The 24,085-nt window shown below is 39.9% G+C and overlaps 1 protein-coding gene across 2 annotated transcripts in view; it reads left to right on the top strand.

The window, feature by feature from the left end:
* Nucleotides 1-24,085, top strand: part of PARD3B (par-3 family cell polarity regulator beta) — a gene marked incomplete at its 5' end in the record, with an annotated part of 392,787 nt that overhangs the window by 302,267 nt on the left and 66,435 nt on the right. For both annotated transcript variants that reach the window (XM_083864789.1, XM_083864788.1), the window contains one exon: nucleotides 10,035-10,331. In XM_083864789.1, coding sequence (XP_083720915.1) covers nucleotides 10,035-10,331 — 297 coding nt within the window. The remainder of the gene's footprint in view (nucleotides 1-10,034; nucleotides 10,332-24,085) is intronic.

Below are 24,085 nucleotides of genomic sequence, written 5' to 3'. Positions count from 1 at the left end.
GATCACGGATTGGATTGGATCCCAGTTTTTTAAATGTCCCAATTTATTGCTGGCTTGCAACCCTGATAAGAATACATATTTAATTAAGGCTTCAGTTTTCAAAAATTCCAGTTAATTACTTTTAGATTCTTATTAGATCATAGCCGTGTAGTATGGTATGTTGAAGTTATGAAAAAATTACTGGATGCTGTTGCACAGGTCAAGGTCATAATTTCATTTTGTGCTGACGGTATGAAGTTATCAGATTTCTGTTTATTACTGTGGCAGCACTTGCACTGGACAGGAGGACAGATTAATCCCAACCCATTGATTCTGAATGATTCTCATTTTAGATCTGCTGCTGCTCTGCATACCAGAACATGTAATAAAAGCCTACCATGGAACACTGGGAGATTGATGTTTGGTTATGAGTAGCTGAGGTAGATGAGTCTTACCTACCTTTCATGGTTTTGTTGTAGAACTAGACAGCAATTTCTGAGCTGCTTTGTTTGGCTTTTTTACTGCTGGAGGACATTCTGAAGACAGCATTAGGTCTAGAGTTGGTCCCAAATTGTCCCAGGTTAAGAACATTAAGAGCTGGTAACAGTGGCACATGGAATTGGCCTTTTTCTTTAACCGTCACAGTGCTATTCCAGTTGTTGCACACTGATGGAAATAGCACTTCTAGGTGTCGTAGCTGTGCTCTCAAAATGTAAGCATGGAATTCTCATCCAAGTCATTTAGCATCCTTGTTTTGCTCATCATTGAGGCACTGGTGTGATCTGGAGACACATTTTCACAAGGTGTGCCACCTGTCCATCTAAGAGGTCAGAGCAGCAGCAATGGCCTGGCTCTTTCTTGCTTAAATGGGCCAATGCATGGCTCTCTTCTGTGTATATCGGAGTTTTATTACTTGATGGTTGTTTTGGTCTGTAAACCTGAAATGCTGCTAGAAACTTACAGGCCAAATTAATAAAGTGCAACTGGCCCAGGTACTAGCCAACCAGGCTAAAAGAGTGCTTTCTAGGCGATGAACTGTCCTGGCCTATGGATTTCTTTGACGCAGTACTGAATGTAGGTCAGCTCTTGCCCACTCTGGAATCAATAAGGGCATAAGAATTACTTGGAAGCAACATTTCATTCCTTGCCCTTCCATTCATGATTTATGACAGTCTATCATAAATCATTGGCATGCACTTTGAAGTAGTGCCACAAGACAGAATTCCTGTTTTCAGACTCTTAGTTACTACAGCATAAAAATGGGAATGCAACTCCTGGGGACAGACAGGCAGGAAATCTGTTTGCATGTGTAAATCTCCATAGTGATCTTAAACCAAAATACCTGAAAGTCTTAAAGCTTTGACTGCTCAGGCAAAGCTGAGTTTTGCTTTCAAATCAAGGACTGTTAATTAGAAGCAACCTGTGAATCCCAGACTAACAGATGGAGGCTGTTCCTGTTCTTGTACAGAGAAATTCTGTTCAATAGGTTCCAGGTTCAATATCATGTCTAGAATAAAGAAATGTGCATGGAGTATCATATCACACAAAGCTAGGCTTGTTCCTTTCACTACTAGGATTTCATTCAAATGAAGGCATAATGTTTATCAAGTTGCAGGGATTGTTGTGTGAACTCACGAGGTGTCACTAGGAAGTGGAGCTGCAAGTACCTATTCAGGAAATGTTCCAAGAATACCCCCTTACTGGCAGAGGTGGCCCAGGGGACTCAGTAGGTTCCAGTTTTCCTGGGTCTCTCCTGAGTTTTGTTACTGCCTGTGGGTTGAATGTTGGGTTTTCATGAGGTGTCAGATCAATGTTGTGCCTTCCCATGGTCATTACAGTGTCTCTGGTATTTTTCTTGAGACAGTGTTACCAGTCCTCAGTGGTTTTGATTGATACCTGCTACAGCAATTGCTGGAACCAAGTCAGTCACTGGCAGTGATTCCATTCATAGGTGGATGTCTCTGTCTCCCCACAGCTTTTCTGCAGGCATACTGTGTTCTCTGTTTATCTGATTAACTTCTTTGAAATAGTTTGTTTGATATGTTAGTTGGAAAGGTTGAAGGGATAATTTTGTGGGTTTGATTGCAATTGATATTGTGTGCATTCCTGACATAAAGTTCCCAATGTCTAAACTGTAAGCAAAATTAAGTATTATTTTCCAAGAGTAGTTATTTTAATTTTCTTTTCATGACTGTTCCAGAATGAGTTAATGTTCACAAAAGGGACTCGGGTATGATCTGCACAGCATCTTACATATTTATTTAACAGCAAAGTGCAAACAACAGCACTGGGAGCTAGGCCTTGCAACTGCAGCTAAGGGGTGCAAAGTCACTGCAGACTCAAGGTCATTTTGCAGGGTGGAGCTCTAAAAGGCATCAAAACATCTCAGGTGAAAGATGTCAAAGTTATTTTGACAAACCTGGAATGTTTCCACTCCCTATTCCCCATTGTCACAGAACAAGGAACATCCTGTTGACAGGAGACTGAGAAACCTGATCTGTGTAGGCAGCCTTGTTTTCAGCAAAAGGTTGAGCAGGATGACCTTCAGAGGGTTCCTCACAATCTAAATTTTACTGATATTGTCACTTCAAGATGATAACTCCAGGGTAGTTGTGAGTAAAGAAAATTACATAATGCAGTAAACTATAGACTATAAAATACATGGCTTTTCTGATGGGTGGCTTTCTGTAATCTGCTGCATTTCACCCAATGTACAACTCATGTAGACAGGCAGAAAAACTTTCTCTGATTTAACAGCAAGGGTAAAAATCATGTTCTCATTAAAGTTCATCGGACAGGAGAAAACATACTGACCTCATAAGAGCCAGGATTTTCTTTAGAGGGCAGGATCCTGTGTAAGCTGATAATCACTCCTTGTCACCTCTAAATAACTGGAAGAACATTAAGACCTCAGTCTTGTCTATCCAAAGCTCCCATTCCTCACTTTGTGGTATGAAAAAGCTGTGTTTCATCTTCAGTTTCTCATAATCTTAAATTTTAAGGTCAGTATAGCTCTATCTCCTTCTTAGGTTTTTCTCCCTTTCTTTACGTACAACCCTCCAAAGGCAGCTCCTTGGGTCAGTTCAGTATTTTACAGGCATGGAGTAGTTTTCTGGAACAGGCAATATTTTATGGATTGGTGGGGTTTTATCATTGGGACACTTAGTGGTGCTATATCTTGCTACCCTGAGTTAGTCTAACTCCCTTGAATTTGTGGCTTGCCTTTCTTTATTTCTGAGACTGTTTCTATTCTTGTTTATACAATTACAAATAATAATTATGGGGGAGATGTTCAAATCCAGTGCAATAGAGTGAGCTGGAATGAAGAAACACTTGCATAGCTTATAGGGAGAATGTTTCTAACAAATATGGCTCCAGTAGAATACCCTGAAAATGATTACTAAATTAGAATGTTGTTTAATTCTTCATGAGTCCTTATCAGATCTCCTCAATTTGCTGGCAAGAGGGGGAATTTATTTTTTTTTTTTTTTTTTTTTTTTTTTTTTTTTTTTTTTTTTTTTTTTTTTTTTGAGTTATGGGACTTGCCTGCCTCTAGAGTTTTGTTAGGTGATGATGTTTGAAAAAAATAAAAATTAGTCTCCTCCTGATAAAAGAGGCAGGTTTGAATAGGATTTTTAATGTCATTATAGACCATGTCTGTCTGAAAAACGATTATGGAATTTAAAAAAATTAAAAGCACTGTACTGAAATTATCTCCTCAGATACTCAACTGAAATATACCCATTCCCATCAGTGATTATGGCTTATGAATGTCTGAAGGAAGGATGTATTCATTTCACTATTATGTAAATGAATGAAAAAACAAGATTTTAGTTACCAAAATATATTTTGCTAGCAGCTAAAAAGGAATTAAAACATTAAACCCCCTGGAAATCTAAGTGACCTCCTGCAGAAATAGGCTGCTTGCCTCTAGACAACCCGTTACTCAATATATGTATGAATTAGGTAAATGAGACACAAAAGCAGATATTAAATCAGATGTAAATTGAGTAATCATTACAGTATGTAGATCTCAGGGAGAGTCACATGAGTAGAAAAAAAAGCAGTGGAGTAGCTTTTATTCTGCTGTTCTCAAGGAAAAACTGAGTAGAAGAATGTTTAGGATCTCAATACTCTGAAAAGACTTTAAAGGATTAAGGTCCTCTTAAGTTTAGGTATACTTTAAAGTGATGACATGCACACTCGATTCACTACTTTTATTCTGCTCATCTTATTGCAAATGGAATAGGAATTATCCTAAAAGACTTATGGCCCAGTTTCTGTTATACTTTTTGTCTGCTTTTTATTCACTCTTCTCCCCCAGGAACATCTTTCATTGACTTCGCCAGGGTCTGGCTCATTCATGTACCTGCTCATGCTTCCACAAAGACTGTTACTTTTGTACCACCATGTAAGAAATTTTGCTGTATTCATCTGAAGTATAAACAAAGTCCCTTTGGGAAATACATTATTTTGGTTAGCAAATACTTTTTGGGTCCTACATTTGACTACTTAGATATGCATCTTGAGGCTCAAAACATGTCATTCTTTGTGCTCTGCCCTAAGTGCATGGTAAATTAAAAAAAAAAAAGTGTCCTGAGTTGCAGTGTAGGATGTACACAAAGTATTTATTCTATCACCATCTTCATGAACTGTTGAAACCAGGTGGGCTAGTGTTTTCCCAAGCCCCCTGCCTCTTCTGCTAATGGCCTTTGGGGTGTCTTCTGCTAATGGCCCATTAACTCCTGGCCCATGAGTCACAGGTAACTCCCTCCAGGGGTTATCTCTGTTAATGGGCCATCAAGGACCCACTTCACCCTCCTCATGCTATTGTGAGATGCTCTGCCCAGGGGGAGGAGCCAAGCATTCTCACCTGGATATAAGCTGGTATGTGGGACAGTGCAAGGGCACTTATCCACTGGATTCCCAGAGGAGCAGAGCTCCCAGACCTTTCTACAGGATCACTGCTTCAGGAAGAGCACCTCACCTGGACTGCTTCCACCATCCTGCTCAGGTTGTATTCTGATTCTGTCAGTGATCCTTTGTGTTATCGCATTTATTTTATTTTACTTTTACCTTTTTACCTTTCTTCTTATTAAATTATATCTCTGACTTGGAGCCTCTCATTCATTTTGCTTTCAAACCACAACAAAAAGTTACATCACTTTTACTCTTTCACTGAAAAGTCAGAAGAAATTTCAGGATTTTCTCAGAGGTCACGGTGAATGTAAGGGAGAAGGAGTTCAAACACCTCCGAAAATGTGGTGCTTTTTGTTGTGGGCTTGTTTTGGTTGGTTGTCCCTACATTCAGTTATTGCCATGTGAAATGCAGCCTTGCTGGTCTCCAAGCAAAAGAGCCCGTGATCTCTCCTGGGCCAAGCTTGCCATGTGCAGGTTTTTCACTCTGGTTAGACCTAGCAGCTGTCAGTGCCAGAGTTGCTGCTCATGTCTCCTGTTGGGCAGCAGGCACTCTGTCTCCAGCCTGGGAAACATGAGTCAGGAGGACGTGAGTGTCCGAGTCTCAAGGTGATCCAGAATGACCCTCAGTAGCCTGTGCCTCAGTGTATACAAAGCTCATTTTGAGCTGGGGCTGCTGCTGGGCCCCCAGAAGTACAGGTGGGGCTGTAGCCAATGTCTTGCTGTTCATTTCACATTGAAGGCCATCTTTGGGCTCCACAGCTTTTAATGACTCTGGCCTTTTTTGGGCTACTGAATTGGTAACATGATGCCCTGTGTTTAGTTTTCAGAGTCTTAGAAGCTTCAGCATTTTCTTGTTACCCACTCACAACCCGCTCACCCACCCAACTTCCAACTGCTGGGCCAAGAGATGAGAAGTATCTCTTACGGATTTTCCTAGCCCTTGCATTCCATTCCCAAAAGCATTTCTGGGTCTTCTCCAAAAGTCACTTCTGCTCAGCTCCTCTGGAGTTTTCTTGAGGTGGTTCACATCCCTTCTTGCAGCTGCTTCGCTCTGTGTATTCTGCAGTCTTTTAATCCAGCTTTTGCCTGTCAGTGTCTCTGTCACCGATGTCAGGCTAAAGCGTTTTACATTGTGTTTGTCACAGGCGGTGAATACATATGTGGTCATTGACAGTAGCTCAACAGAAACACAATAACTTGTTAAGCCACAGTAACTCAATCGTGTGTCTGAGCTGCAGCTGGAAGGAGCAGTTTGGGCTGTTAACCCTTTCCTGGCTGTTGCACTCTAGGTGTGTGCATTTTTTCATGTGTTACTAGATGAGACTGATGGTGTATGATTTGTGCAGATATGTCAGATGGGAAGATTATTTGAAGGATAAATGAGAACATTCCTTGATTTATAGCTCTGGGAGTGTGCTACTGAAGAGTACATGAGGTGTACAGAAGTGTTTTCAAAATACTGTGTCCTGCTTCCAGAAGTACAGTGTGCATATGGATTCTGTCTTCACTTGACTTACACAAATGCAACATGTTTTCAGAAAGTTGCCTGGAGCTCTATTCAGGTTATATGCTTCTTTTATCAAACTGTATATTTTCTGAAATTATTTCACAGAATCACAGAATAAACTAGGTTGAAAAAGACCTTTGAGATCATCGAGTCCAACCTATTTGTTGTAGGGAAAGTCTAGAGTAGAATACATGTTTGGATAATATTGAGAAAAAGATGAGTCACAAGAAAAAAAAAAAGGATTTCCTGATATGGCACTTCTGTAGCTTGTCCTGGCTGCTTGTGTACCAAGGCTCTGTTTTTACAGAAACACAGGTAAGGAGAGTTGGTGCAGTTGTGCACTGGTTTAACTGGAGAGCACAGTGTTCCAGTGGTAGAAGAGGGGAAGCAGAATTAGTATAAGATACTCAAAAGGAAATACATGTAACTTCCCTTTATTCTATATGAATTTTTCTTTGCTCTTTCCCTCATCAGGAAGCTTGTAGAAACTTTAGTACCACACTAAATTTTTGAGATGGTGATCTGTACCACTTCTCAGCTCTGGTTTCACTGCCAGCATCCAAGTGCTGAGGGACATTTTACCCTTCTTCACAAATTTGTGCAGTTGTTTAACCAGACCCATCCAGTGCTGCAACTAGGGAGCTTGTAGTAATTGTTCTATGAGCTATTCACAGTTACAGTTGTGTTAATTCAAAAGTCTTTTGGTTTGGTTGACTGGTTGGTTTGGGGGTTTTTTTTGGGGATGGGGAATAAAGATTATGCTGTTTCAGGTAGGGAGAAGTTCAGAGGGAGGTGCTGAAATGGTGAATTACTAGAGTGGGATATAGAGAAGTAGCCTGCTTAGCAGAGTTGGCAGAGCATTAAAGAAATTATGGAAGGAGCAGCAAATTCTTTTTTTGGGTGAATTTTCTTTTCTCAGTAAAGAATTCCTGGGCACCCACTGGGTATGTGCTATGGATAAGATTGCTTTAAAACTGTGTGAAAACATGATGCCAAAATACAGTGTGGAAATTTAAAACTTCACAGAAATGTGAGAAATTTCAAAGGTAAAAAACATGTGAAAAGGCATAAAAGGACAGATAAATAGAAAGAAAGAAAGAAAAAACAGCCATCTGATAGTTTGTATCCCTATATTTGAATGTTTGGATTGAAATGAAAAAGAGATCACTGAGCAAATTTTATAGATTTGTACGGAAGAGTAAAAACAAAACAAGAAATATTAGTGCAATTGTAATAGATGTATTGAAAGGATGGAACAGTGATCATAAAGAATTTCACATAGCTGGGTATTGACTGGTCTGTATAATATAGAATGGAAATAATTGTTTTTGAGAAGATTTGACTTATAATACTGGCAGCAATTGAATATTGCACTCAGAAGGAGAAGCTGAAGAAGATAGGCTTATTCACAGGAACAAAAGAAAATTGTGGTGACCTAATTCCAGCTTTTGTTGTGCAGAATATACCAGTATTGATAGCAGGACAAATTACTCGTTCTATCAGACATGAAAGCAAGATTAGCGTGGTGCTGCTGGCTGCACTACTCTTACTTTCAAAGCATTCTCAAATACCTGGGGGACCAGTGATGTACTGGTCCAGAGAACATGAAGGCTCATCATTTTCTGGGAAATTGCTGTGACTCATCTCAGGTCTGTGCCGTGCCTTCTGCACTGACATGTGATACGACCATTCTTTGAAATGTAGTGTCCTCCTGTTTTTCTGCCTATGTGCTGTGTGTATATGTACCACGTGTGCCACAGGACTTGTATCTCATTTGATGTATTCCTGCACTGAATTCTGTGTTTAGGGGTTTCTGGTCACTGACTGAGGGTGGAGCACTCCGGAGTTTCCCAGGTTAAACATACCAACTGACCTCAGCTGCCCTCCTAAATCTCACCCTCGAGGCCTTTCATCATCTTGGTTTCCCTCCTCTGGACTCACTCCAACAGTTTGATATCCTTTTTATGTTGAGGCACCGAAAGCTCAACCAGAGCATGTGGTACCCAAGGTGGGGCACACAGGATTTGAGTACCAAAGAGGAGAAAGCTCATTTGCTTCACTGAGTTAAGGCAAAGTGAACAGTGGGCACCCATCCCCTTGACAATTGTATCATCTATACAGGCTCATCCTGCTGTAAAGTGTGATTACATTTTAGGTGTTGAAAACCAGCATCACCTCTAGATAAGTCCTAGCAGTGTTAATGGAACTGGAAAGCTTGAGTGGTACACGTCTAGTATAAATGTAGAAATGCATGTTGTTCTCATTAGAATTATTTGTGAATCTTTTTACAAAAGTATCAGCATTTGTTTTGATGATACAAATCTAGTGAAACAAAATAAGTAGTATGAATACCATTTTGCACTTAGTAGTTCCTGTCTGTCAGATGGAAGCTCCCAGTGTGCTCATCTGTTTTTCTAGGGAACCTTTTTCTCCATGCCTTTTAAAGACTTTCTCCAGGACACCTTCATTTTTCAATATGCAGAGTCCTGAGACCATTAAACATTTCTGGGATAACCAGGTCTGCCAGACCCTTTTCACATTTACTCCTGTGGTACAAATGTTATTGTTCTTTCTACACAGGTGTTGTGCTTTCAGTTACACTCAAAAGCAAATGTTGACTTCAGTCAGGCATTGCATCTCTGTATCTTTCTTATATTCCTTGTTTCTTCTTCCATGTTCCTCTATTTTCTGTAAATGCTATTTATTACATACCGTGGTCAGCATTCTGCCAGATCCATCTCACTACACTTAATTACACTCCATTGAAGAGTAGTTGAGCAGTTAATAGAAGAGCTCACAGTCTTGCTGTATACTGTACATTTTTTTTTTCTTCAGCAGGAATGTTGAATCATTGAATATCATCTTAGCTTGAAATTTACCTGAATATGTTTTACTATTCCGAGGAGATTACACAATGGCCCTGATTAGCAGCAGCATTTTGTAATACCACTTAAGGCTTTATCACAGTGGAATACTGCCAGTAACAGTCTTTAATTCACTTATATGTACCAATTCATTTCTGTCAAATTTCTATTAATTTCTTCACTGTTTTACTTTGTCCCCATCCCCTATATAATAAGGCGTGATTTTCACATTTATATAGCCAAAATAAAATTTTTTAAAAATTAAATCTTCAGCAAATTAATTGTGGTCCTTTGATTTGAGACAAATGTGCCATCTCTCCATTTGTGTTCTCACTTAATCCACTTTTCACAAGCTAATGTATTTAGGAGACTCTATGTGGGTCAAGTAAGCAAGGATCAGTAACAATTTTACTGGCTCATTTAGATAAAAAGTTTCGGGATTGGGTTAGGTATGTGCAACTGCAATGTGGAAGGTAGATGTAGAATTAAACCTGTGTGTGTTCATGCATCCACACTTGTGAAAAGCCACACTATATTCAGCATTAATTCTTTTTCATCAGAATGGTGACCAAGCTTGGTTACATAGGTGATTGCCAGAGATAAAGAACAAAGTTGCTGCATGCACCACTGTTTTATCTGCCGTCAGTTTCACAGCGTTCTGAAAGCTCTGTATGATTAGGTTCAGCATTGATGTTTCAAATTTGTGTGATGGTTACTGTCAAAGCAGATCCCAGTGTTTATTTGTTCTTTGTTTTCATTGTTAGGATTGGTGCAAAGCATCAGGAGTTACGGCAAAAGCAGCTGAGAGGCCTGAGTGATTATTCTACTGGTCCTGGAGGACCTGACATTGATGATGATGAGGTGGATCCAAACTATGCTAGAGTGAACCACTTCCGAGAGGTTTATCCTCCAGCAAGCATCTACAGACCCTCATCACCAGCAGTAGGAGAAACCTTTGTTTATCTGCGGGATTCTTCCTCAGCACCAATGGAGAGGGAGCACTTGGAAGGACTGTATGCAAAAATAAACAAGCAGCACTACCCACAGACTTCTGGTGACAGGTAATATTGCCACCTGGGATTGCAGAAAATGATAGTTTCTTGGGGAGGGAGCCTGGGCCTAGGCAGGGGGTTAGACATGGGACTGTTCTGATGTCCCAAACCCCTGAATTTACTGACTAGAAAGCCATGAATTTCCTCTTATCCAAAAGAATTGCTGCAGCAGTAACCCCAGAGCATCTGAGCAAGACAGCATTCAAACAGAAATCATTAAAGATAAGTCCATATTTCACAAACAGAACAAATGAACTGACTGCAGTTCAATTCCTGCACTGCTGAAAGAGTGTTTTTTTCCTCTTTCAATCAGGAAAAGTTCTTACCCTGCAGCAAAAATAATCTCAGTTTTCAGATCCCTTTCGATCCTGTAGATCATCAACTGCATATTAGTAACAGGTTTTGTGTGATAGCATGATATATTGTATGGTTTATGGTTTAGATTTTCCCAGCTGTGTGATATTACACACTTTCAATTAGTTTGGGGAGAGGACTAAGAATCATGGCATTTTTATGCAGACTATGAAGTGTGGTTTCACAAGACTGATTGCCTTTCACAGCCTTTCCAATAAGTAAGTGGGAAGGGAAGAACAATTTTTAATCCTTACTGTCAAGCTTCCAGCCTTAAAGAAAGATGGTCAAGATTTTCCCTGGGTTAAAGGGGAAACAAAAATTCCCGTGAGTTGGTGACGTACCCACCATTATGATGATTTTAAAACTGGTTGCTTCTGAAATTTAGGGCTAAAAGAACATGAGACTTCATTTGTGGCATTAGTGTATCAATGTTGGCTTTTTCAAACCAAAGTACATGTGTGTGGGCAAGTCTATGTGAAAGGAAGAGCTGACAGGACAGACATGGGGGACTTCAGGAACTGCGCATGCTTTGAGTTCATGTTACAATCTGTAGTGTCTCCCCATAGCCTCAATCCATGCCATGTAATACCACACTCATTAATTTGGGAGAAATATGTCAGCACAGATATAAGAGTGTTTCCAGTTTGTGGCATCACAGTACTTTTAAAACATCTACTGAGTCAGTGTTATATATACCATAAATATAATAAAACACTTCTGACATAAATCTAAGTTCATAGCAGAGAATGGGCCAAGTATCTCTCTCTTTTTCACCTAAATACAGTATGGTAGTGTTCTTTCCAAACATAATGACAGGGCTTTTTTTTTTTCCTTCCATAATATTAACTTGTTGCCTTCTACATAAAATAAGAGGTGGTGATCCCAGCTTTTTGCCAGTTAGTGGGTTTTGAGGCAATTGTTACTGAAGTCACACAAAAGTTACATGTAGTAAAGGTATCGGTAACTGAGTTTGTGCTAACTCAATACACCAAGATCTGAGAATTCCCAGTGGAAGGTGTCTAAATTCAGGTGTGTGTATCCACCAAATATGAACATATGCATGTGTAAGCTGGACTAAGACACTTACAAAAGTTGCTTTGTAATTTCAGTTTTAACGGACTTTAGAGCTTTATATTTTAAATATATCATCAGTTTTGAAGTGAAGCTTATAGATTGTCTGTCCTTGCAGAAAAAAGAAATGCTCAAGTCTTTCATTCTGCCTTCTAGTGGATCGATTGTATTGTGTTTTTGACTACAGTGAATGAACTCTTGACTTGCTATGGGGACAAGATTGAAGCCCCTACCAAGTTTGGATTTGGTATTGGGATCATGGATTTCAGTGTGGATTTAGCTGTAATTGCATGATAACACGATAACTCAGTTGGAAAAACTAAAACCAAAACATCAAACAGGCAGGAAAAGTTACCTCATGGCTGAGCCCATGATCAGAAGTCACACTCAGAGCCTGTTCCATCTGTACTGAAAGTCCTCAACTTTGCTTTGTCGAATTTCTCAGGCTTGTAACCAGATTAGGAAAAAAATAGGAAATGTGAGATTCTTATTAGGCTGCCTTTGTTATTTTTTTTGAATCTGTCTTTTCTTTGTCTGAGAGACAAAATGGTGTTGTTATTCACCAGCAGAAATGTGCCAAACATGAATAATTCTATGTGAATTTATGCAGTGGGTCGTGAGGTCTCAGCCAACAGTTGTTGAATAAAGTGGCAACTTCAGGCAAGGAGATCTTTCTGTGCTAGAGGGAGAGTATTGAAAGGAAAAAGAGATGTGGAAAGAAAAATCCCTGGATAATGTGTTAATTAAGAAAACAATTTGCTTCCAAGGGTCAAGTATGAAAGCTACCTTATCTGCCTCAAAATGATGGGAAAGGGATATAATGGATGCTTATAAACCAAGCCACAGTTATTTTATGTTTGTGGGGCTGAACATTTATCAACACATTGGTCATGTAAACACTTATGCTTTGCTCTTGCTAGCACATGCATGCTTTCTCTCAAAGTCTTGCTATTAATTTTACTTTAGATGGATTTTTTTTCTCCCACACATGACTCTCAAGTTGTAATATAGTGCATGGAATCTTGATCAGTGACTAAAGTAAATGGGGTTAGGAATAGAAGGAGGATTTGGACACAGAGAGAATAGATTACTTCATTTCAGTCTGAGAACTTCAGTTACGTACCATTATGGCTGAGAATGAAAAGTCATCATTTGAAACAAGAAGTTAATTTTTATTTTATGTTATTTTTCCAGAATAATATATTAGCCTAATTAATGCCTTTTAAAAACAGGAGGCCATTTGTAAAGTATGAAGTGTAGTGGTCAGAAAAGAGCTGTTCACATTTTGCATACTCTTACTTTCCTGTCTCTCATCACCAGAATCCATCACATATTCCTGGTTTGTAGATTCACAGTTTAAGCTGAGAATGTCCCTCTGTGCAGGAAAGCAACAGGCTGCACATGCAGGGTTCTCTTGCTTTAATCATTATGAAGTATGTTCATTGCCTCCAACACTGCTCCTCAGGGTACACACAGACCTGCTTCACCTTGCTGTTTTTGCACTAAGATCCCATTTACCTCCACTTGCATCTGGCATCTCAGGGGCTTTTTGCTTTGGGTTTTGGGGGGCTTTGGTTTGTGTCTTATTTACAACTGTTGTGTAACGTTCTTCTGCACTGTTCACAATTGTTGATTTTCATTCCAACGATGACTATATTCAGTGAAATAGAAGTAATTTTTTGTGTATATTTTGCTGAAAGCTTTGGAATTCTTAACTAACAGAGGTGCTATATAAATGTAAATTGTCCTTATTAATGAATATAGCGAAAGCATTAGCATGATCAGTGTATTCTGTGAATGTTAAGTTAGAGTGGAAAAAAAATTAGCTGGCAAAATCACACATTTCTTTGTAAATCAAGCATTTTTCTGTTTATTTCTAATTAGCCACAATTTTCTGTGATGCAAATGGCATCCCTAAGGATGGTGCAGCCTGCACAGCCACCTTGTGCAGCTGGGGAACTCACAGGGTCTTTGCTGGAGACGCTGTGCATTTCCGAGCCTGCGGCAGAGGCTGAGTGATCTGTGGCCCATATGTTCCTGCAATGGGTGGTAAAGTCACATCTCTGAGTTTAGTCATCAAGGCTGTGCCATGACAGTGCTAAGTTGCTCCGTGGCAGAGCCTAGGTGTCAGACCAAAGCCAAAAGAGCAGATGCACAACACTATTATCACTTAAATGTCAGGCATGTCACACGGTGAAACCCTTCCTCACATTTCGAATAAACAATTTCGTCTTTTTTCTTCCCGTGAAGATGGTGCTGTCAAGTATATCCAAACACCCCAAGTACATCTCTGGAAAGGTTCTAGAGACTTTGCTCAACTTATTTTCTCAGCCCAGAACTATGAAACACTTAAAGTCTGATGCCAAATTCATTGCCAAGTATAATTCTTCACTTATTTATGTGGCTTATCTTGGGGAATTTCAAAGTGCTGGTCTGACAAAAACTAATACAATTTTCCTTTGTTTAGCAAGAAGAGATTCAGAGCTGTATCTTGTTGCAGTTTTTTTTTTAAAAAAAAATTAAAAACAGCTCTATTTTATTACACAGGGGTAAAGTCCAAAGCACCAAAGTCTGATCCAGCTTTTGGTGGTTTTTTTTGGAGATGCTGTTTGGGGCCTACTGTGCAAGATCTTAATTTCTATAATGTTAATTAATTAATTGAGATATAGATTTTCCTTGTTTCAGGGTGAAAGTTTCCTTATGGCAACTTGCAGTCTTTCAGAATGCTCAGTCTAGCAACATGCCAAGTTGAAAATGGGAAAATGAAACCCATATCTCTGTGTCCCTCACATCTCACTCTCAGAGCTGGGCTGAGTCAAGAGAGACAGAGGAGAAAAATGCCAAGTGGCCTGCCTCTCCCTCTAAAGGATCAAAGGAAGAATTTGTTGTTCATGTCCTGAGGAACCAAATGCCAAATGTAAGCAATGTGTAAGTATGAGAGGAAGGTATAAAAGGGTCCAGAGTTTTGAAATTTAGCAAAAAGAGCATTTTTTACTGGAAGGCTAAATGCTTGTCTTTAGGGCAGGTATGGGCCACTCCCATCCTGCTCAATCCAAGACCAGAGGAATCCTGAGCTGCAAAAGGACTTTCAATAGAACAGGATTTGTTGAAAAAGGGTGAGCTGGGGTTGTCCAGGTGTGCCTTTGGCCCATGTGTCTCATATGCCAGAAGCTGAAGTTTTCTTGTTCTCAGTTCAGAGCACCGTGGGCATTGCTTATTGTGCATCCATTTACAACACCTTTCATCACTGTCTAGTGTAAAAGCAATCTACTGTTCTAGGAATGGATGGGTCCTTTGTTCAGGGAAGGTTATTCTTTGAGATGGATATCATGGAGGCGAGGTGGAAATTGAATGAGGCTATGTAATACCTATGTGCCCTTTGCCACTGTACCTTGCGTTGCTGTGGAAAGAGAAATATGGTCATGCATTAGAATATTTTGATTTACAAGGGGTGACAAATACAAGCAAGGTATGTAGTCTCTCTTACCATAAAGCCTCTTCTGCTTGGTGTCCTAAAATCATCTGTGATTTTTCTTTGTCTTGTATTACTCTACATCCCAAGATTCTCCTCTGATTCCTCTGGAATTTATTCTTTCTGAAACATACCACAGGGCCTTCTGAACCTTTGGCTGCCCTCTGGTCACTGCTTCCCATAATGTTAAAACCGAGAACTTAGTGTTTGGCAACTTACTGTCTGTCCTGGCTGATAGATTTCTGACAAGAAATTCAGGCTGGCTGGCACTGGCAGTACAGCAGAGGTTCCGTGGTTTCTGAGGGCTCTCAGTAGAGCTGTCCTGCTCATGGGAGCAGGGTAGTCCAGAAAGCCCTGTGGCCACCAATTCAAGTGTAGGCTGTGCCACTGTAGTTAGACTTGTATTGTGTATTTTGCTTCTAATACTACTGGCAATTTTCTTCCTCAGAAAGGGTGCATGGGTGCTGCCTACTCACTGTGCCAATCAGGGGAAAGATTGAGTAACTGGACTGCCTAAGGAGACATGTTTGAACAAGCCTTGAGTTTATTTCCCACCTATATGGGAAAAAAAAAAAAAAAAATCTCTGGGTAGCATTCAAGCAAAATTACTTAATGTGTAGAGTTCACTCTGCTTTTTCCCAGGAACCCCTTGTCCAAATCTTCCAACTTTGGCACCCAAGCCCTATCATTCGCTTCTCACAAAACCCCAGATTTCATGGAACTCAGGTGACCCTGAGCACTTTGGAGCGTGTCTAAGGAGAAGGAAGTTGTCAAACTGCTGCTGCTGCCATGTAATGTGTGCATGCTTGTTTGAGGCCATGCATTCTTCAGCAGAAATAAATTCTGTCAGGAATAGTCACAAATCTGCCTGCGTGCATCCTGCCTGCTAGGGTTTGCATTTGGATCACCTCGCTTATTGACAGATGTGTAAAATTTTATATACTGCACTCCCACAACTCCCTTGTGACTGTCCTGCTGCAGATGCTGGGGAGCCTGAGTTTTGGCAGCTGTGTTAAGCATTCAGGTTTAGGTTGAGTTTTTTCCCTCCAGCCCTGTCTTTTCTTATGTGATATATTATTCTATGGAATTATTTTACGTTAATTCTGCATATTTACTGGTAATGTCCCATTCTTTCAGCCGTTTGGATGCAAATGCAAAAGATAGGTCCCTGAAGAGAAAGCCAGGTCTGTTACTGGGAAGATGAGACCATAGCACAGGATATAGTGAAATGCAGATGGTGTTGTCATCCTCTTAAATGTACAAATAAAGACAAAGTGAGATCGTCCATGCAGCTGTAATGAAATCATATGGCCTTGCATGTGTTCCTGCCATAGTGCATTTCCTAGTGTGAGCAAGAGATGCTAAATTCTTTCTTACACAGGATGTAATTTGACCAAAAGCTCATATTTGCCTCTTTAGCCAGCAGCAGAATGATGTGCGTACTTCTCTCTGCACAATTTTTTCTTAACAAAACACCATTTAATTTTAAATGCTAATATGTGTGTGTGGTTAATTAAGAAGCCAGAATTGACTATAAGGTTCGTAAGCTCCAAGAGAGAGGAAGACCATTCCCCTTCTGCTTATAGCTAGCTGTTTGTGAACCAGCTGATAATGTAAAAAATTAAGATTTTGTAAGTGGCATTTTAAATGAATGGTTAATGGCTGACGATTAATTAAACTGAGCTGTTTAATCGAGAAGCTGTTAAAATCTTGTTTATAGGCCAGTCATTTACATACTGAAAGTGCAAACCCTAATAGCATTTGGTATTTCCATTTAGTAGACAAGCAATGTAACTAGATATTTTCTTTAAACAGAGAGATCTACCTTACTGGATACACAGGATGGATGGATGGATGTAACATTGTGTACTGTGTCTTCTTCTTCCAAGTTAACAGTTGTCTGGTAGCAGTACAGAGAGAGAAGTGTATTTCCTCTGAGAATTTGGTAATCTTAAATAAAATTGTGAAGTCTTACTTTAATTAAAGTGTAGAGGACATGATTAAATCTGATGGATGTGGTTCTGTCTTCCCACTATTCTCCAGTAGTCTGTTGTATTTCATACACTTCAGAGTTTTCAAAATACTCAGCTTTTCAATGCTCCAGGTTGTCTTCTGTCAGAATGAGTCTCTTTGGCCCCATCATTAGCCTTGCAGAGTTGCTCTGGCTAAGGAAAAAAAAAAAAAAAAAAAAAAAGTATGTTTCAGTTAGGTTTATTCTGTACTGCAGTTCTGGTTAAATGATGAATGTGAGCCTAGTCCCATTTCCCTGATTGAAGAGAAACAAGCAGAAGGTCATTATGCTGCTCACAGTTGTGAGGCTTGTCCTTCTAGCAGGTCCTTTGCCAAGAAACTGTTTGTTTTTCTTTTGTTTCCCCTTTCTCTCAGCCCAGTTCCCAGTCTTTTTATTAACCATCTCCCGTTTTTTCCCCCAGCTTCTTGACATACTCATTTTGCCATACGATCTCGTAGCTTCTGGATATGCAAGTAGTTCAGAGAAAAACCCTGGTGACTTGGCCTTGTGCAAGCTTTGCTGTGTAGCCCACCGTAAGATGAATCTAGGTTGCTGACCTCAGGGACTTCACACTCTATCCAAAACCATGACATTCAGAAAAATCTCTCCTACGTTTTTTTTTTTCCTAGCTGCTACTAGTTAAATGGGAGAAAGGGATTCTTTCTTTCATTGTAGAGATAACAGTCTCAAAATAAATACTCAGTTGGTTTTCCTAGATATCCAGGAAAGGTGCTTACACTAGGTGAAAAGGGTGCAGCAGGGAGCCATGGGGTGCTCCTCAGACCCACCAGCATTGCCAGGTTCTGCTGTCACCAGGAACAATGCAGGAACTCTGGTAGGGTTTTCGAGCATGGCTGCTCATGTCCAGGCAAAGTGCTCACACTGTGTGGTGCTCATACAGCTTAACTGTGCAGTGGAAGCCTCGCAGTGGAAATCATTGTCATCTCAGTGTATCCATAAGATGTAGGAAATTCTTACTGTACACTGTTTTTTTGCAGTCACAGTTCACCTGGAGTTTACACTGGTAGATCTTTAAGATTTTAATGCTAATTGCAGCATAATAAGATATAAAAGGTCTAAGGGGGCCACAGATCTGACTTCAGAATGAATCAGTGGGAATCTTCCCATGGAAATTTCAAGCATCTAATTGCAGGATAAAACAACTGCTCCTAAAAATTATCCATGACCTTGTTCCCTGTTTGTGTCAAGATGCCAGGGGCAAATAGTTACCCAAGCGCTTAGTTGGCAGCATTGTTGACAGAAAGTATAGGCAAAACCATGGACCAGATCTTTTGATTAGCAGAAAACTGTAAAAACTGATGTTGTTTAAAAAGCTGAAAATCACTCAATATTGTGCTAGCAGAAATATTAGGAAGAATGATGAGATGTGATGGAAATGGCTTAATAGGCAACAGGATGCTGAATAAAAAGACAATAATTGTGATTATTGTCTGACAGCTGTGCAGAGTGTACAGTCGATGACAAACTCTAAAACGTGCTGTTTTTCAATCCATGAGCACAAATCCACTGGCACAGACAGTAATCCAAGGGGTCATAGTAAGCCAAGAAATAGTTTATTGTTTCATCAGCTCCAGTCTTGTGATGTAGTTAAGTTGGTATATACACTCTGAACCTCTGTGACTGCCCTTGCATTCCCGCGAGGGGACCTGGCACCATCTGGAGCCCACGTGTACTGTGGCTAAGGAGCTGTTTCTCTGGCAGGTCATGCAGCAGCAGGGCATTTGTTGACATTGATCAAGGTATCAGTATTGATCTTGGGATGGTCTAAGAGAATTGTGACTGCTTTGTGAAGAGTCATGTTAGACTCTCTTAGAAAATGAAAGAAACAACTTGTCTTCATCTACATCGTGGTCTGCACCTGAGAGGTCTTTCATTAGGACAGAGGGACGTGAGAAAATCATGTTGTTTCAGATAGCCACACTGGTTATCTCTTTTTATCACTAACTTGTCCTCGATGTCTGGAGGCCATTTTTAGAAAGCAGTGAAGGATGATTGCATGAAAGGTTTTATACTCTTCAGTTGCCAGCAAAACAGGTAGCTGCCTTCATTTTTCCCTTCCACTAAACTAGAGAAAAACAAAAAAAGCCCACAAAAAAAAAAACCATGCAAGAGGAGTGAGTGTGGGATACCTCTAGAAAGTGCTAAAACTGCAATAAATATAGCGTGCTTGTAGAGCAATAAATGTTCTAATTTATTTTCTCCTTCTTGTTTCTCTCCAGTTTCCTACCTGTGTACCAGCAGGTCGGGGTGACAGTTGTGTCACAGTGCTCTGTTGAACGTGCACTCTGGGAGGTTGTTAGACCCCTCTCTCCAGTGGCTTGGTAGCAGTAAGGAGGAACAAGAAAGTGACAGCTAATGTTTTAAAATTTCAAACAACATCATTCAGTCTTTGACCCATATTTACGGTTTAATGCCTTCAATCACTTAATTTTAATCTTAAATAAAAAATTTCAGCATAATAGTATCTTAGGGGCATTTCTTCTCAAACCAGTATAAGCCTGAACATGTCCTTCAGCCATGGAGTTTATCTGTTATAAACACTTCTGCCCTTAGGCTTAGATGCCTACTTAGTCCTGCATATGGTTATTACCTTGTAAATGGGAATAAACTGTAAATTATCATTATAGTATTTACATAAATGCGTATGAAACAATTATTTTGAGACTGGCATGTAAGTTTATGCGTGGAACATGTTTCTAATGCAAGTGTTGTACATGGCCTGGTAATTGAAAAGTAAGCAGCAAGACATCTTCAGAGGAATGAAAACACAATAAAACATGGTGGGTCTTGTGGAGAGGCAGGGAGGGGGCAACTGTTTTCAATGCCTGAGTCACCATAGTGCTCAATAACTGTCTGAAAGGATTGCTTTAACTGAGCACTTGTGTGCTGCAGACCAGGGGACTTGGGCTTCTGCTCTGCTCTCAGGTAATGTCAGAGGAGGCCTCCTCTGTCTGCAGTCCCTGCTTTACATGTCAGCAGAAACTTCCATAACGTGGCAAAAGGGTGTGAGGTTGTGGAGGAGGGTTGGGGAACAGCTTTAGAGCAATAAACCTGTTTCTAATTGTAATTGATTGGCAGTAAACAAAAGACAAGCAGTCTGTAGTCTTTCACCTGAATAAGGTGTTGTTTTGTTCCTTTAATGTCTTCTGTTGTTCCTGATTTAAAAAAAAAAAAAAAAAACCAAACTAAAAGAAACCAAGAGGCTATTATTTTGTGCCTCTGTATACAATGGCAATGTTTAAGCAGCAGCTGCTTCAGAAAGGGAGAGTAAAGGGGATGGAGGGAAGGGATTGATCTTTTCCTCTTTTTCTCTGTAAATACCACTGCCTGCATCGGTGCTGATGCTTTGACCTCCTTACTTACAGAGCTGGAAGAGTCTCGTGTTCTTAGTGACATGTTCTGGCTCCAAAAGTGAATAGACAGAAGTCTCATTCTCTTTCTTTGAATGCTGCAACAAATATATTACTAATTTAAATGTAATAAGGGCTTGAGAATCCCTCCCAAAATTTAGACTCATTAGTCTGACTACTGGTATTTTTTCCATGTCTGTGTGGCTTCTGAAATAAGTGATCTTTCATACCTTTTTGCCTTTAATCTGCACTCTGCCCACTATCTCATTACTATTAGCTGTGGAAAATATACCAGATGTCTGAGCAGCTTCATTGTTCTGTTGTTTTTCTTTTCCAGACTCTAGTGCATAGATAGATGTTAATTTCTCTTTTGTGTTAAAACTCGCCTCCATGGAATAAGATGACCAGTGTTCAGTCTTTGGCCACTAGGTACTGAGGTCTCATATCTTTTGAATGCTTTGTCTCAGTGTTTCTGCTAGCTCAGTGCATTTAAAGTGAGTGGTTTGTTCTTCTTTAATGCCCATGCAACCTTAAATTAATGTTCCTTGACTTTAGGACAACAATTTTAACATGTTTTTAAAATGTTTATTTTATTCCCAGGGTTGAGCAATGATACACAAAGACACCTGCTCTTCCAAGTGGGTGGAAATTGAAAATCATGCCAAGAAAAATGCTGTTTCTCAGAAAAGATCAAAATATGCATTGTTTAAAGCGTGGCATAAACAAAATAGATTATATAAGAATCATGGGCCCTTGTTTGGGATGACATCGCTCCCTTTTGGATCCATACTTTTTCTGCTAAGAGTACTTTATGCTTACATCTAAAAAGCCATGCTAGAAGTACTGCTTTCCCCACCACTTTCCCCACCAACTTTGAAAAAGATAGTTAGAAATCTACAGGCACTGTATCAGCACAGTTCCCACCATGGCCACTGGTGTGCTTGATTAACAGAGCAGCAGGTCCAAAACTTTAAGAAAACATGTTCCTTTAAAATGGGTCCGAGAACAACTGATTGATTTACAGGTAACAAATGTGAACACCTTGGATTTGACATTTTTTTCAAATTACAAATTAATGTCATTTGTATAGTTACGTACACCAGAAATTGTAAATTTATGTTGCACAATCTGAAAAGCAAATGATAGCAGGTGGATTTGTGTCTGCTGCTCAGAGAGAAAACTGATATACAAGTCCTGTTTCCATCAAAGTAAACGGCAAAATCTCTGCTGATTGAGATGGGAAATCAGAATTGATTCCCCCCTTCTGGTTCTCCCTGGAAGAATGAAGTGATATTTTCTTTTCTGCTTTATACTTATTAGTTTCACAGCCAGGTTACTGTAACTTCAGCATTTTGCTGTACAGTGGTTTTTGTTAACCACTTTTATTACCTTTTGACCTGTTCTTTAGCCTGTTCTTCAATAGCATCGTGCTATTGACAAAATGATTTTTATATTTTTTTTTTACCCCAAAGTTTAGAGCTCAGAATACGGAAAAGTCTGAAACATTAATTGGACTAGACTGCAGCATTTAAAGTAACCTATTCTATCGTCCATTTACCTCCCACATGAAATGAAAACTCTATTTTGATCTGAACTGTCACAGATAATTTCTGCACATAAAACACATCCAGAGACAGCTTTCAAATGGAGTTGTCACTTCTTATTTAGCAGGCTGGGGACTCTCTATTGTTGTCAAACCCTCTTTGCAAAAGCATCACTAACACACTGATTTGCACAGTTGTATGTAAGAGGAGGAATGGTTGTACAGCTTCCATGAAACAAAAAATTGTGTATAGCTGCTGAAGTACTCTGCAGCTGAACTTACCTACTATTTAAGAGAAAATTCCTTTTGTTTCTTTATGATTACTATTTTTGAGCAGATTTTCATACTGTGTGCTGGTGTGGGGAGGGGTTGTTTTTAGTGTGAATAGTGACAATTGCCATTTAAAAGCCAGTAGCCAACATTCTGTTATTTTCCCTGACCTCTCCTGGACCAGAAGTTTGGCTTTAATCTCTTCACAAATTTCAAGAATTCTTAAGCAAGTGCACTGGGAATATCTCTGAGTTGTGAGTACAGAACTGCTGCCTCAGAGTGTATTCCAGCCAAGACGCTTAGGCAAGGCTGTAGGGCACTTGTTTCCAGACTGCTATTCTGATGGTGGCCAACATGGCCATCTGGTGAGGCCGGCTGGAAGACCCAGCTATGGCATCACAGAAGAAGATGGCTTAAAACTTGAAAACTACTATTCTTCAGACTTTATTTTCATAACATTCCATTTGCCTTTGAACGTGATATATTTTCATAAAATAAACTTGCCTCCTGGCCTCACTTGTATTCTCAAAAATTTACTCTCTTGGAATAGGCCGTTAAATAGTAGTAACGTGTGATTTTTATTCCATTTTCCTCACAAGGTTGGAAAATTGACCAGCCTAGGATTAGGGGGTGAAGAATTTGGTTAGTGTGATGAGATGTCCTTTATTGCTGTCTCCACAGCTACTTATGCCGGATTAAACAGCAAAACACAAGCTGGCAGAATGCTCTTCTGACCTAATTCTGCACCACAACACAGCTAGGAGACTATCTGCTGATCTAACTGATAAGCATGACTTTGTCAAATCCGGATGGATGTGAAAGGAGTGAAACACAGATGAGGCCCAAGAGCTGGAGTCTTGCATTTACTGCAGCTGCCTGAATCCTTTAGGTGTCTTCATTCTGCAGCTGGGGTTTGGGGGTAGGACTGGAGGGAGGGAAGCTGCCTGCTGCGGTGTGGAATCTACGGAAAACCAAAACTCAAAGCTACTGCCTTAAATGCTACTGGCCAAAGTAAATTGCCTGTTTTAAGGACCATATCTTCTGTAATGAAGCAAGAGATACAGAATGGAAATCCCATTCCGATTTCTAAGCTGTATGCAGGAAGATTAGAGGCTTCTTTGTTCAGTGTGTCTTAAACTCCCTCTTGGAGAGTGATGCGATGGGGAGGGGGTTTCTCTGTTCCCAGATTTGCCTGTAAATGTACTGTATTCATGAATCAAATTTAGTGGCTATCCCATGGGGAGCAGTGAATTAAATGGGGAGGAAAAAGGGTAGTTTGGTGCATTAATGGAGGATATCCTTGAATGCAGAAAAATGAGGGAAGGAAAAATCTTATGGTCAATGTGCTTAAGTTAGAGATAGGGCACATCAATAGGGTTTTAACTTTGGTCATTGCAAAAAAAAAATGCAGCAGATGGAAGCACTCTTTATTTCATCTCATTGGGTTAGCTTGCATTCCTCTCTCTTGGTGGGACAAGTGTACAGCCCAGGACTGAATTCAGCATACCCAGCTATCTGCTGCTCCAGGAGTGGAGGCTGTGATCCCCATTTGTGATGGTTGGCAAACTCATAAAGTTGAGGACTAGAGAAGTGAAGGAATGTTTATCCTACATCGGAAATAGTAATTTTGCAGGCTGCATTCTCACAGGTATTCAGTGCATACTCTTTATG

Source organism: Zosterops lateralis (genome assembly GCF_965231275.1).
Source record: "Zosterops lateralis genome assembly, chromosome: 7".
Taxonomy (NCBI): domain Eukaryota; kingdom Metazoa; phylum Chordata; class Aves; order Passeriformes; family Zosteropidae; genus Zosterops; species Zosterops lateralis.
Note: the sequence above shows the minus strand (reverse complement) of the source record. Positions and strands in the feature narration are given on the sequence as shown.